This window comes from Gopherus evgoodei, chromosome 10, assembly GCF_007399415.2.
Source record: "Gopherus evgoodei ecotype Sinaloan lineage chromosome 10, rGopEvg1_v1.p, whole genome shotgun sequence".
NCBI lineage: Eukaryota > Metazoa > Chordata > Testudines > Testudinidae > Gopherus > Gopherus evgoodei.
Window position 1 is genome coordinate 63,673,768 of NC_044331.1, and position 14,811 is coordinate 63,688,578.

Sequence of the window (14,811 nt, forward strand, 5' to 3'; positions counted from 1 at the left end):
CATATCTTTTTCCAGGGATGGAATTATAATAGATGCCACCCTGACCATGTGAAACTTGAGCTTGTGAATAAATTGGCTGAAATGGCAGAGGTAAAGAATGGATCTCTAATTGCCTTTCTTTTTGGGGACTAGGAAATATGTCAACTAAAACCCTTCCCTTGCTACTGAGGAACCTACTCTCTCTCTCCTCACTGTAAGAGAGATACCACTTCTTGTTTGAGAATGCTCTCATGAAAGTGGCCCAGAATGGAGGTGGGGAAGGGGGTATTTGAAGGGTAGGAACACAAACTATCATAAGGGAATTTGTCACACATTTAACAATGATGAACAATAAACCCAGTTCTTTTCTCAGCAACCGGACACAGAGGTGACTCTCCGGAAATCCTAAGCACTACAGAAAGAAAAGAAGAAGAAAAAACTATCTCCTGCATAACCATGGTCAGATTTGGGCATAAAAGAACTGGCTTGTACATAGTGTGTGTTCCTAAACCACTAAATCTGATGGGAAATAATATAACATTTTAAATATCCAATTTTCTTAAATGGCAAAAATAAAAAGAGTCATGTGATATTTGTTTTATAATATATAATACGTAAAAATTTTAACCCAAATGTAACTCCAACTCAAGCATACCAACATTTCCATTCCGCTTTAAATAATACCTACATAAGCTAGGTACAAATATATTTATTGACTAACTCATCCACTGTTCACCTTCTACTCCTGGTGGAATTCTGCGGCCAAAAAAATAAAAATTCTGCGCACAATATTTTAAAATTCTGCATATTTCATTTGTCAAAATAACACAATATAATTACACCAGTTTCAATTATTTTTGGTCATTTATTTCAAAATACCTTTCAGCAAGTCTGTCTAACAATACAGACAATAAAAAAGATTCAGGAAATATATTTTGACAAATAGATTCCTAACTAGGCATATTAATACAGAACTCTGAGTTAATAATTCATTTAAACTACAATATAGAACCATATTTCCTACACCCCTCAGAAGCAGTGCAAAGGCTTGTGGGAGTCAGGGATAATGGAAGGAAGCAAATTGCTGGGAAGGAGCCTGAACTTTAGCGGGCTGTTGGGTATGGGTGGGAAAAGTATGGAACATGGGGTTTGGTTTTTGGTTTTTCTTTTGGGGGGGGGGGGGAACGGGAGAGATTGTTAGGGAGCTTTCCCCATGCAGACCCTGGCTGACCCCTAGCCTCTCTCATTCAGTCAGATACATCTGCCCTGGCCCCATGTGTCTATGTGCCCTCACCCAGCTACATCCCTAGCCGTGTCCCCATGTGCATCTGTATCTCCCTCCTCCCATGGCCCTGTGCCTCCACTCCCATTCAGCCCCTACCTCAGTCTCTCCTCCCCCACTAGCCCTTCTGAGCCTGTCTGACCCCCCTCATCCTCCAGCATCCCACAGACCCTGTCTCCTGACCTGGCCTGACAAAAAAATAGACATCTGTGGGGCTCATTACATATGCGCGTGCAAAGTGGCACAGAATTCTTTCAGGAGTACCCTTCAAAAGATTTATGGATTAACCAAAAGGCTTTGTATTGCTTTTAATCTGTCTCAGTGAAGAAGTCTGACTTATCAAACAAAATAAGTCTGCCTATGTAACTCTATAATGTGTATTATAGCATCATTTCAGAGTCACATTTTCCAATACAGCAACATCTTATTACCATGTTGAACACATAAAATGTTGTTACAAACTATGAATGGTGAGAGTCACAGTTCTGGCACCACGAGATCCTTTTGACTCACTGCTGCAACATCACAGCTCAGAATTATACAAGGTACATTATGAACACACAGAAGTGACATCTCTGTTAAACCGAGTGATAAACCACATAGCAGTGCCTTTATCATGAATTTCTGATGGTCTCAACTGACTCCATCCACTAGTTAGTTCCCTCCTGCCAAGACAATTGCTTTATCAGCTTTTTAAAAATAATATATCACTGAAGCCTTCCAAAACATAAAGCAAATATCACTTCCAAAGATAATGTTTTGGTTTAAACTGAAGAGAACATATTCCAGTGTTTACTATGTCTCTCCTAGCCTCCCCTTGACGATCATAGTCCTAATTCAGCATAATTATGACTATGTGAACAGTCCCACTGAAGTCAACAGGGCCACTCCCATGCTCGAAGTCAAGCAACTATTAGTTATGCTGCTGAATCAAAAAGGGGGGATCAAATGACCCAAACTCCAGCAGCCGGTTCCCAGAAGGCAGTACTTTTCCAGCCACTTGGTCACAAAAAGTGGCCATCAAAATAGTGCAGTTGCCATAACTGTCGTATTTCATTACCGTCGTGGATCCACAGGATCGGTGCTACAGTTTTTAAACAGTCTCTTGGAGGAAACCTCTTGGAGGAAAAAGACATCTGTAATTTACACAACTAATCATAAAATAACCTAGGATTTTAGAATAGCTGAAAAAAAACCCAAACGGAAAAAGTCACTGCTGACAATCATCAGCAGCACCGGAGATAGATGTCATTTCCAAGCAAGGAGTCAGGAAAAGAGCATTTAAAGATATCTGTACTAGTCAAATGTAATTGTTTGTGGAGGGCAAGAAAAAGGGAGAGAAAAATTGCCCCCTAAGCAGCTTATATAAGTCCAAATCTGGAACTGTGAGGGTCACCAGTTGTTAGTCACCAAAAGCAATTTATAGAAACAGCTGAAAAACTGGAGTTAAAGATTCTTAAAAAGGTCATCTCACGAAAGAATTGCACAGGCACACAAACAATCCATTAGATTTAGATAAAGAATTGAAAACCTACATACTTTAGAATCTGAAATTTGAGTAGGGCTTTAGGATTGCCAAGCCACATCCGAGTGATGATGGAAAGGTAATACCTTATTAAGAGGATGATCTAAAAGTTAGTTTGCATAATATCTACAAGTAAAAATTTACTTGCAAGGTGCTTATGTTGAAAAACAAACAAATGCATAAAATTTAACACACCAAATACCCTTACATACAAGTGCATATATTCCTAAAAATGCTTTCATCAAAATGGCTTCCAGGACTTAACTGGATCCCACAACTGTACTACCCCATTGCATAGACTCAGTGTTTCATAGTATGTAGGATTCATGTGGAGTTTGGGTGACAAGACTCAGATGTCACAGAGTTGATTCTTGGGCTAATTTAAAATTCTTATACATATCTGAAAAGCATACTATTATGGTTATAATTAATGAAAGAAGCTTTGTTTTTAAGTGACTAAGTCTGAGGCACTTGAGGCATCTGGACTTCACACACCGATTGGGACCTTGTCATTTTTGCTAATTATGTAAATTAGGATCCCATGTATTGAACTATTTAGTATAATTTTCAAACATATTAAGTTGCCTGTTTCACTCTTCAGAATGTTATGTTGATGAAGTTTGTGGGGATACTTGAAAATTGATGGAATGTTGAGAGGTGCAAGGTGTTCCTAAAACTTCAACAGCAGCTCTGGTATATAGCACTCTTCATTGAAAAAATATTAGATTATATGAAAGAGTTACTTATAATAAATAATTGCTAATTACTGTAAAATTGTTATTTAATTTAGGATACCTTCTTTGGTAAACTGCACACACACAATTTAAAGGATAGATAACCACTATCCATATATACGATTTGCTAAAATAATCCGTTTATAATTGTAGCTTCTTACTAAACTATACCTACCTAAAAACATTAAATCTGAATTATGCTACCAGAGGGCTATACATTGCTGAAAAATCAGGATCAGACCCATAGCAGGCAAAAGAGGCAGGTGAGTACAAAACTTGAATTTCACTACAAAATTGACTTTGCTACAATGAAACAAACATAACCACAGTTTTGGATATGTTACATCATCAGCACCACACAGAATGGTTTCATTTCCTCCTCCTGGAAGACTTTAATGTCATTTACAACCCTTTGAATTCAGGCCAAGAAGCACAAAGCCAGTCAAAGAGATTTTGATTAATGCTAGTTCTGTGAAGCTACTAAAGACACAATAAACTGAACTTCCCACTGTATTTCACTGCATTATGGAAAAACATTTTGATCTGAAACTTAATATTTATCTTCATTATGAAACCCAACAAGTGACTTTTTAACTTCAAATAATTATACTTAGTAGTAGTAGTTTGGATAACTCATGGAAAGAAATTAATGGATCTTTTGGTGGCAACAATACAAAACTGATACTTAAATCAGTGACCACAGCTGAAGCAAAACATGCTGCATGGCTGAACTTGGTAATTAACATTTATAAATAATTAAAACCTGTTACATGCAAGCAGTGCATAAGCATTCACCGAATAAATTCTTGAGACCCTGACAACTAATATTCACACACTGTTATCAAGGTAAATATACCTGTATTCACATTCCATGGTCCACTCCAGGAATGTCCAGTTAGGTCTCAGGCCTTCAGCCATTACCTCTTTGTGGGCAGGGACTGTCACATCGCACTCCCTCTGACCTCAAGTTTTAAGACTGCACAGCCTCCTGCCACACACTGTGATATCCCCAAGAAGCCAGTCTGCCTCAAGGCCTGCACCTGCACTGTGCTCTCTCTCCAAAGGCTATGGCCACTGTATGTCAGCAATTACAAGTTAACACACAGCTTTCTCAGAAGTGTACATTTATTTTAAGGACAACCCACCACAGAGAAAACATATAAAAACAATAAACGCACACTATATATACCAGTAATCACCCATCTTCTACATTAGGAGCCAGGCAGGCACACAAACTTTCTAACCCTTTAGGAAGGGCTGGCACCCCACTTGGACAAAAAATCATGTTAATTTCCTCACTCAGCTTTTCTCTTTGTCTCTGAAAACCCAGTTTGACTCAGTATATGCAAATTCCTCCAAGGGTGGTACCTCTCTGGAGTTGTTTACACTCTCAGCCGCTTGCGTTAAATCACTGCTCTTTGTTGTTAGCTCTTGGAGGAGCTGTGGTAACCGTCCTGCATGGAGCAGAACACAATCATACATCAACCATTCATAAATTTTATACAATGGTCCTGAAAACTACTGCATGGGGTTCCGATATCTGTCACAATTGACCTTGATGCATTTTAATCTGATTGCCCAAGCTTCGGTTATCTATTACTTTACCCATGACTTAGTTGGGGATTAGTCCTGCTTTGAGCAGGGGGTTGCACTAGATGACCTCCTGAGGCCCATTCGAACCCTGATATTCTATGATTCTATGTGAATCTTAGTCCTGTTTCCACAATACTGAGAACTCCCCTCAATTATGTTAACTTATATTAATGCTAATTATTTCAATTATCATAACTGTACTGTATTTACCATGTCGTATCTGTTATATTTTAGAGTTACTTGTTCTATTAAAATAAAAAATATTAACCAAGTGTCCCCCTTCTGAAATACTTATAAGCAAAGTTTCAAGTTTTAAAGGAAACATTTTTAGAAACTATTCAAAAGTAAAAGCAATCTCACATTTTGCTGCTGCCCTGCACAGACTGACCAAGTCTCCTGCTACATCAAGGAGATTTCCATTTCAAACAGAAAACTCCCAACTCCCATTTTAATAATGTTATCTCCTGCATAAAATCTATATTATTCAGAATCACACGCATCAGCCTCTCTCTCTGAGTCAGTGAGAGAGACTAATGTGCGTGTGTGGCTGACACTCAAGTTTCTGGGTAATGTACTTGACCTCTGCTCTGCTTCGGTATTGCAAGGAGGTGTGGTTTTGGTAACCAACTGTAGGTTGTGGGGGTAGATTTGAATTGCAGGGCCAACATGGTGGCCCGGACTCCAGGCAGCACGAGGCAGAGGCAGGTGTGGGGCATAAGGTGAGGCTAGAAGTGGGGGTGTTGGTGGGGTAGGACACTCCCTGAAATTAATTTGAAAATGTTGGTTGGTGTGACCCTGCATAAGCTATTGACACCAGGGTCTCTTTTTGAATGGGCGATCTGGTCTAAAACCGGAGACCTGGCAACCCTAGTAGTGCAACGTCAGAGGATACAGAATTCAGATGCAGCCATAGCTGGGTCAAAGGAAGTAAACCCATTTTACTTATCCAAAACTTAAGTACTGCAGGTAACGATAAACAGGTCTGAAGAATAAATGAATGAAAAACAAACGTTTTCAGTAATCGTAGTTATCTGGACAGTTATTCCAGAAATCTATCATATGCACGTGTTCTTCTGTGGTCACCTGAACAGTCTCTGAGAAACAAAAAACAATAAACCAACCCAAATAGGTTGATCATATTATTTCATTCCTTTTCACACTCTTTCTAGTTTAACAACAACAAAACAAGTCATTAGTAGCAATTCAAGTGACCAGCAAAATATATATACAGAGAGAGAGAGAGAGAGAGAGAGTAGTGCTGATATTTAACTAAAAGATCATGCAAAATTTTATTAGCATACCTCAATAAAGCTTAAAGCAGAGACTGGAGATATGGGCTATGCTTCTGAGGCAGCCTTTAGTGTGGATTTAGCTGCATCCATGCTTCCTTTCTCTCACCCCACTCTGACATTTATTACAGTTCATTTTTTTTAAAAAATCATCATATCGTGTGCAAACTGAATAAGATGGCCTTTATTAAATGTTCAGTTTTGGCTTGTCTCTTGCATATTCACTTAAAACAGTTCTTACTGTACTCAGTTTTCAATATAGTAGAATCTCAGAGTTATGAACGCCACCAGAATGGAGGCTGTTCGTAACTCTGAAATGTTCATAATGCTGAACAAAATATTATGTTGTTCTTTCAAATGTTTACAACTGAACATTGACTTAATACAGTTTTGAAACTACTATGCAGAAGAAAAATTCTGCTTTCCCCCCCTTTTTTTTTAATAGTTTATGTTTAACACAGTACTGTATTTGCCTTTTTTTTTTTTTTTTTGGTTTCTGCTGCTGCCTGATTGTGTATTTCCGGTTCCAAATGAGGTGTGTGGTTGACTGGTCGGTTTGTAACTCTGGTGTTGGTAACTCTGAGATTCTACTGTAGTTTCAAATATATTATGCTAGACTGAATTATAATAAAAATAAAACATGAGTCATCAGATTTAAATTACACAATTTTATATAATAAAACAATGGAAAATTCAATGCAGGTGACTACTATAAAGAAAATAAAAGGAAAAAAAGCAAACAAATAAATCATGGAAAGCCAAAACCAGACAAAGTATAAAGACTAACGCAATGGACAAAACAGTACAGTGCATGAAAGACAAACAGTGATGGGATGATTTGGAGAAAAAAAAATGTGCAAAGATTTATAAGAAGGAAAATTTGCCAGAGCACATCTAACACAGGAATAGAGCAAGCAAACATAATATGCCTCCAGGGTCCTTTTAGTTCCCTCAAATTATAAAATCAAGCTAGGAATGACAACGATCATACTCTCTGGTAAGAGGGATACATATTATTCCACTCAGCTAAGAGGTCTCTCCAAAAGGAGAAGTGAGTCTTGAGTTTTTCAGGAAAAATTTTCCTGATTAAATCTCAATTAAAAGCCACATAAATATTGTGACCTTATAGATTCTCATGATACAATTCCATTCTGCTACATAGATAGCAATTTCAACCTTTAGGGAAGTACATGATTGCAGTGTAGATCAGGGGTTCCCTAATTGTGGTACATGAGCTTGATGTTCCATCCTTCCAGTTCACAATTTTTTTAAGAACGCAGTGTGTTAACCAATAAAGTCTGAGAGCCACTTGTTTACATTAGCTTACTGTGGACTCAAAAAAATTGTGTATTTCTAGCACAGTGTGTAATAAAGGTGGAGTATGAATGGCATTTGAAGAAGTCTGACATTAAAAGCAGTTTTATAAACACATATTTACTACTATTATAAGTGGGCACAATTCCACAGCGGTGTTTGCCCACTCATAAGCGTAGTGAATCTGCCCAAATATCTCACACCCAAGGAATATTTTACAGAGACTTGGAATGGGCAAATTACTCATGGAGAATAATTAACATCTTAAAGAAAATAAAAAGGATTTTGAATTCTGTTAAAGTGAATCTGCTGTTTGCAATATTCACACAACTCTAACAGAGACAGATGTCTTAATTTGACGTATAAAAACTTCAGACTGTAATCTGATAAAAACAAATGTTGATTATTTTTTAAAAAGTAGCAGAAAATAGTTTAGTAAAAATTTAGTCCAGTTGAGCATATTACATCTCGTATGACATCTGTATTCTATGATCCAAGATTTGGAGCAAGAATATTTCAAATTACTATCTCAGCAGAATTTGGCGTAAATTTAACGAGTAAAAGCAATGAGAGAGAAAACATATAATTTGATCTGTGCTATGGTAAAATATTACTAATTTTTTGCACTAATGTGTGCCAGTTTCAGCAGATTAAACAGTCTCAATTCACAGACAATGCAAGAGCATGATTTTAAGACTGTAATATAATTACTTGATACCTAAGTGAGCTAATTTCCAAGTCAACCTTTTAAACTGCACATTTTACAACAGACAAATCAGTCAAAACCTGGACCATACCAAACAAGTACTGTACACAGTTGAAAGAATGTAACAGTCTGTTTTGCAATAACATTAACATTCACACTACAATTTATATGAAGCAAAACAAGCTGTGTCGATCTATGAGATTACAAATATTGCTAGTACAAATGATTTCATCATGTGTCTTTTTACTCAGAGGTTTGGAGCACTGATTTAACATTACATTATTCACCTTAGTGAGACACTTATTAAACACTGTAGGAAAAAGCTGAAATTCAGCTATTAGCTTAGCTACTCTAACTCAAATCAACAGCCATAGAGCTAGAGTTACCTTGCAAAATGCACTTCCCTGAACCAGACAGACCCTTCTGATTTCCCAGGGAATTCACACTATGAGGCATGGCTTTGGGAGCACAGCTTTACTTTTGGCCAGGATGAAGTTCCGCTAGTGGAAGCAACAAAGGCGAGGTAGTGAATCAGGTCTCTCCTTGCCAGTAGCAGCACCTTCTTTTATGAGAGTTCTAGCTGCATGTGGACTCTGCCAGAAGGAAGGTTTACAGCTCTTGTCTGATACTCATTCTTTGTGATAAAATGGACAAATAAAATACACCTCTACCTCAATAGAATGCTGTTCCTGGGAGCCAAACAAACCTTATTGCGTTATAAGTGAAACTGTGTTATATTGAACTTGCTTTGATCCACCGGAGTGCGCAGACCCGTCCCCCCCGGAACACTGCTTTACCGCATTATATCCAAATTTGTGTTATATAGGGTGGCGTTATACTGAGGTAGTGGAGTACATATATAACAATTCATTGTGCCATATACTTCCCCTTCAATGCTTCGTTCCCATCAATGTAGTGGAAATTCTGTAAGGGTGAATCAAGGAAACTACTCACCCACTGGATTGTACACATATCTCATGATAAAAAAACAAACAGGTAGTGGAGCAGACTTTTAATTTGAATACAAATACAACCAGATTAAGAACCTGACTTTAACGCAAGCAGTATTAGGGCCTATGAGTAAGGCTAAGATTCTGTCATGCATATTTTTAGTAAAAATCACAGACAGGTCTTGAACAATAAAGAAAAATTCATGGAAGCTCGTGACCTATCCATGACTTTTACTAAAAATATCCATGACAAAATGGGAAGCTGCGAGGTCCCCACACCAACCCTGGGGTCCCAGCTGGGAGCTGTGGGGCACCCCTGCCACCCGCAGCAGCCCGGAAGCTGTGGGGCACCCCAGCCACCTGTGGTGGCTCCAAGCTCCAGGGCACCCTGGCCATCCACCGCAGCTCCAAGTTCTGGGGCATCCCTGAGCACCCTCACCGCCCACAGCAGCTGGAAGTTCCTGGGGCACTCCCTCCCCTGTCCAGAGTGACTGGGATCTCAGGGTCCCACAGTTCCCAGCCACCACGGGCAATGGGGGAACCCTGCAGCTCTCAGGCGCTGCGGGCTCAAGTCACGGAGGTCTCTGGAAGTCACAGATTCTGTGATTTTCGTGACAAAATCGTAGCTCTACCTATAGGTATATACACTGAAATTACAGATCACAGAAATTTACAGTGAAATATTAAAGAAGAGAATGTTAAATAGTTTATATAATCAATTCTGTCTGACAAATAAGATTTTACAAGTAATGTCTATGACATTTCTAGTTTTATTATTAATGTTTTGATGCAATGTTTGGAACAAGCAAAGCAGCAACGTACAGCAGACTCAAAGTCTCTCTCTCAAAAATACAGAGATTTTTTTTATCCCTTCTCTAATAGCCAAAAGAACATACTCTCACCAAACTGAATTTAAAAAGCGTTCTTTTCAGAGAAAGAAAGTGTCAAGAACTGCAAGCAACTCCCCAACGTCAACTTCTCCTAACAAATAAAACAGGAATACATTATAGGCATTTCAAGATAGACAAGGATCAAATTTCACACAGTTAGCTACTTACAACAGCAAAACATTTAAATTCTAGCCAGACTCAAGTGGCAGAAAGTCATCAGAATTGGTATGCTTTCAGGAATGTAATACTGAACAGCAAGGTCTTGGTGGAAACAAACAACACCATTACAGATACTGCTATCTTATCATCAATTATTCTGTATCTTTCAAAAAAAATCCAATCACAGCCTTAATACATCAGTGAAGTCTAAAGTTAATCAGACAAACAACTGTATTTGTTAATCTCTCCAGCCTGCCTTTTGGGGAAAAGTGTATGTCAGATCATTTATTTCCAGAATGCTTACTTGCCTGCCCACATGTACACAAGGATTTTAAAACTACTACTGCAACGGAAAGCTGCCTCAAAATAAATGACTTTCAAGTAAAACCTATTGTGTAAGTCACTCCATCAATCTGTTCCTCAGTTTATTAATCTGTAAAATGAGTACAATGATGTCTGCTTCCTCACAGGAATATTGTTGGACTTAAAGTACTCCACAAACATTATTTTAGTCCTCAAATAAAGTTTTAAGTACAAAGCATTGGAATTATTAATACACACATTACATTCCTAAATAAAAGCTATTCAAAGAAACAAGCCATGAAAACTCTTATATACATCAAAAACTAACACAGCCAAATTCAAGATTTTTTTGCACATACACAAAAATACTGCCTCCAGGAAATACACCTTTTATAAGAAGCTATCTGTGTACTGAGACTGCGAAAACAAATCTCTCTTACAGTCTCATATGCTGTTTATAAGAAGCATTTTATATTATAATGTAAATGCAGTGAAGACACGAGGTTATTTCCCCAATGTTCAACATTCTGTATTTGCTCATTACAAGTGAAATATAAAAGGAATAAAATAAGGCAATAGAGCAAACCTCAGTAGGCAGAATGTAACTAGAATATCCAACACAAATCTTAATTTATCAACCTTACAAGCATTGCATATTTAATCATCAGAACAATCTTTTGCATTTTGGATTCTTAATGCAAAAAAACAGGAAATAAAAATTGTTTATCAAGTTACTTTATATTAGCATTATTGTGCCATTCAGGAAGCACGCGACTTAAACTTTAGACCCTCCTGTGCTGCTGGCACACTGGCCAATCCAGTTCCTGCATTGATTATGTGTGTGCGCTAGTCGCGGTATGCCTTTCCAGATAATACCAGCGCATTCAATATCCTCTTGTTACTGTACCTCTGCTTGAATTCTGTCAACTTCAAAGGTTTTCCCCTGTGTGAGGCCTTTGATGGCTGCTTTAATTTCACTGGGTGTTATTTATTGGTCCCTCTTCTATTTCTAACTTAACATAGGCATTCCTCTGCAACCTGTGCATGACTGCGGCTCTAGACAGTTTAATATGGAATGGACATTTTTTTCCCCTTCATCTGGCTTGTTCTTCACATGTTTTCAACATCTGTCCATAAAAGTCCCTGATGGGCAGCACCCGTGATGGTCTGGTTCTTCCTGAGAGGTCCTTCACTATTCTGTAGAGCTGTTTGAAGTCTCTCTCAGTGGTACATCTTGTACCTCTACAGACTTCTCCTGAACCCAGGCATTTCTATCTTGCCTGCTTCTCTTTTTGTTTTTTTCTCTACATCTTGTATCTCCCTGTAAAAGCTCTGCCTGTGTCTTGCTCTGTTCTTTTTTGCCTTCAGATCTTTCTGCTTGTTAATTGCTGCCCATATTCCAGATGTAATCCATGCATCTTTCTTTTACATCTTTTTGAGGCCCAGCTGTCTCGACTACTGTCTTCAAGTTTGACCATTTGTCTTCCAGACTTTCCTGAGCCTGTAAAATAGTGTAACTGTTACTAAAAGCAATCTGATCTGTATTTCTTTGACACTGAACTTTGGTATTGCTGTAACACTCTTTGTGTCTGCCTCTATGATTTTTTTAAGTTTACACTGTAACGTGGCCACTAAAAGATCATGATCCAAGCCAACATCTGGGTAGGGACATTCCTCAAAGATGATGCTCATCCTTGAGATACACACATGGTCTATCTGGCTGACAGTTGCATTCTTTGGTGATCTCCATGTGAGCCTGTGAATCCTCTTATGATCGAAGAGACTGTCTCCTATCTTTAGAGGGTTTGTGCCACAGAGAATCAAAAGCTGTTTGCTATTATCAGCATGGATGCCTTCCACTGCTGTGCCTATGGTGTCATGCTTAGGCACATCATCCGAAATGTGCTGTACCTGCTCAAAGAACACATCCATTTCAGGGTTGGCTGCTGAATTTGTTGGTGCATACACTTGGATTATTGTATATTTGACATGTCTTGTTTGCAGACAGGCTGTTATTCTGCCATTCACTGGTTCTCAAGACAGCAGAGTCTTTGCTGGAATGTTATCCTGTATAATTCCTACACTTCTTTTGTGCATTTCTTCTCCTAAGTATAAAATTGTAGCACCACCAGATATCTTGCCACTCCCGGCCCTTCTCATTGCACTGACACCAAGTATGTTCAGATGGAATTTTTTTCATATTTTTGTAACTTGTGCCAGCTTTCCCATACTACACAAAGTTCATACATTCCATGCGCCTACTCTTGTTACAAATGCCTCTTGTCAGCATTTGATGTCTGGAGATCTCTGCTTCCTTTCATTTTTCACTGAGATCTTCGGTTTTGAGCTCCGTCTGTACGTACCAACCTCAAGTTTTGGTTTAACTGAACTGTTTCTGCTGCAGTAAGGTTTTACCTGCCTGGGTCACAAATCCAACTGCAGAATCCTCCTCTTTTATCCAATGGGACCAGCAGTGTTGCTAACAGTGCAGAGCATTTGACTAGAGGTGTTGAAATGAATGGTTAAAGTTCAAATTAAGCATGTCTTTAAATGTCTTGCTGAATCAAGAGTCTATATTATCATCCTAAATGTTGGATTGATGGGTGAAGGGTAGGGAACCTAAATTATGGTTCCTAATATCATTATCTGAGGGTTTTCCTTTGAGTGAGCAGATGAAAGCAAGTTCTGTTTGGTTTTTTTTAAGGACAAAACTTCAAAAATCACATTTCTGTCTGAAAACTTTGTGCATACTACAGCTAAAGGTAACACGTAAGATTAAAATAACTAACAGAAGTGGGGAAAAAATATTTCTCTATTTTTCCAGTTTGTTTACTCCATCCATCTGATAGTACTTTGTTTACAATTAGCATCATTCTTTCCCCTGATAAGTCAGTTTCTCCCTTATTGAAAATAGTCAAGCATGCACAGGAGAGAAGAAAAATATGTATTAAAAACACTAAAGAATTACAAAAATCAGGATGTATTATTCAAAGGGTGCTCTATCAGAAAATGATGTTTTTGTCATTTTAAAAAAAATCAAGTTGACTGAGTCTCTAACCTTTACATTAATATATATATGCATATATATACACTTATATTTCTATATTTGCTGATGTATAGCACCTAGAGTATTAAATAGATGCCATATCAACCGAAAAACAGATATAGAAAGCTGCACATTATCACCATGTATGTTTTCTAACCTGTTTCTACAGAATTCTATCTCTTTTCTCAGCAGTACTGTGAGGTGGCTGCTTTTGTTGTCATGGAGACAGAGAGATGTCTGCCTTTATTTATTTATAACAGGAAACATATATAGCAGTTCAGCTATTATTCAACAACAACCCACCCAGACTCTCTCACTTTCATCATCATTTTTTAAAGAAGCCTGAATCTATTCATATCAAAAAGATGCAGATTTGAGTACCTTCTACAGAACTACATCCCAGTGCACTAGAAACTACTGGAGGGCTTAGCAGAACACTTCAAAGATGAAAGGATGCTCATGTCTTTGGGGAGATAAACAAGTAAATATTTAATTATAAGAATGTAAATAATATATTATTGCTTATATTTTATATCTATATCTATCTAGATATAAATCTAGATCTGTCTGCCTTGTCTTTTAAATTGTAAACTCTTCAGGCAAGGACTCTTTGTATTGTGCTTGAACAGTGCTTAGCACAATGGGCCCCCAACCTTTACACACTACAATAACACAAATAATAAGTAATAAAAAAAAGGGGAATAAATAATGGTTTTAAACTTCTAAAAGTGTGTTCCATGGAAGATGTAAAAACACAAGTATTACTAATTTAACCCTTCTGAGGCCTGTAAATACTATGCCCAAGGTCAGTGACCTAGTTGTTGGTATTTTGTACTCTGCAAGTATTGGTTTGGCACTAACCATAGTCCTGCAAGGAGCGGTCTAATGCACATTTCCAACAAGAAAAAAGTCCTTCGATGAGAGCGGCATACTAGTGGGAAGCCACAGAAACACAGGGGTAAATTATCAGATCCGGAGTAAATAAGCAAGGCTTAGAAATAAGCTCATGATGGCAGGCGTTCTGCATTTTCTGCTCTTTTT

At 38.0% G+C, this 14,811-nt stretch overlaps 1 protein-coding gene across 4 annotated transcripts in view; it reads right to left on the reverse strand.

The window, feature by feature from the left end:
* The window catches only part of TXNDC11 (thioredoxin domain containing 11), a 113,251-nt gene that overhangs the window by 53,968 nt on the left and 44,472 nt on the right, over positions 1-14,811 (reverse strand). Inside the window, exon 1 of one of the 4 annotated variants that reach the window (XM_030579049.1) lies at positions 8,809-8,910. The exons of the other annotated variants lie outside the window; for them this stretch is intronic. Within the exon in view, the coding sequence (XP_030434909.1) occupies positions 8,809-8,878 (70 nt within the window). The 5' untranslated portion in view covers positions 8,879-8,910. Of the gene's footprint in view, positions 1-8,808; positions 8,911-14,811 lie in introns of those variants that run through there. 4 annotated transcript variants of the gene reach the window in all.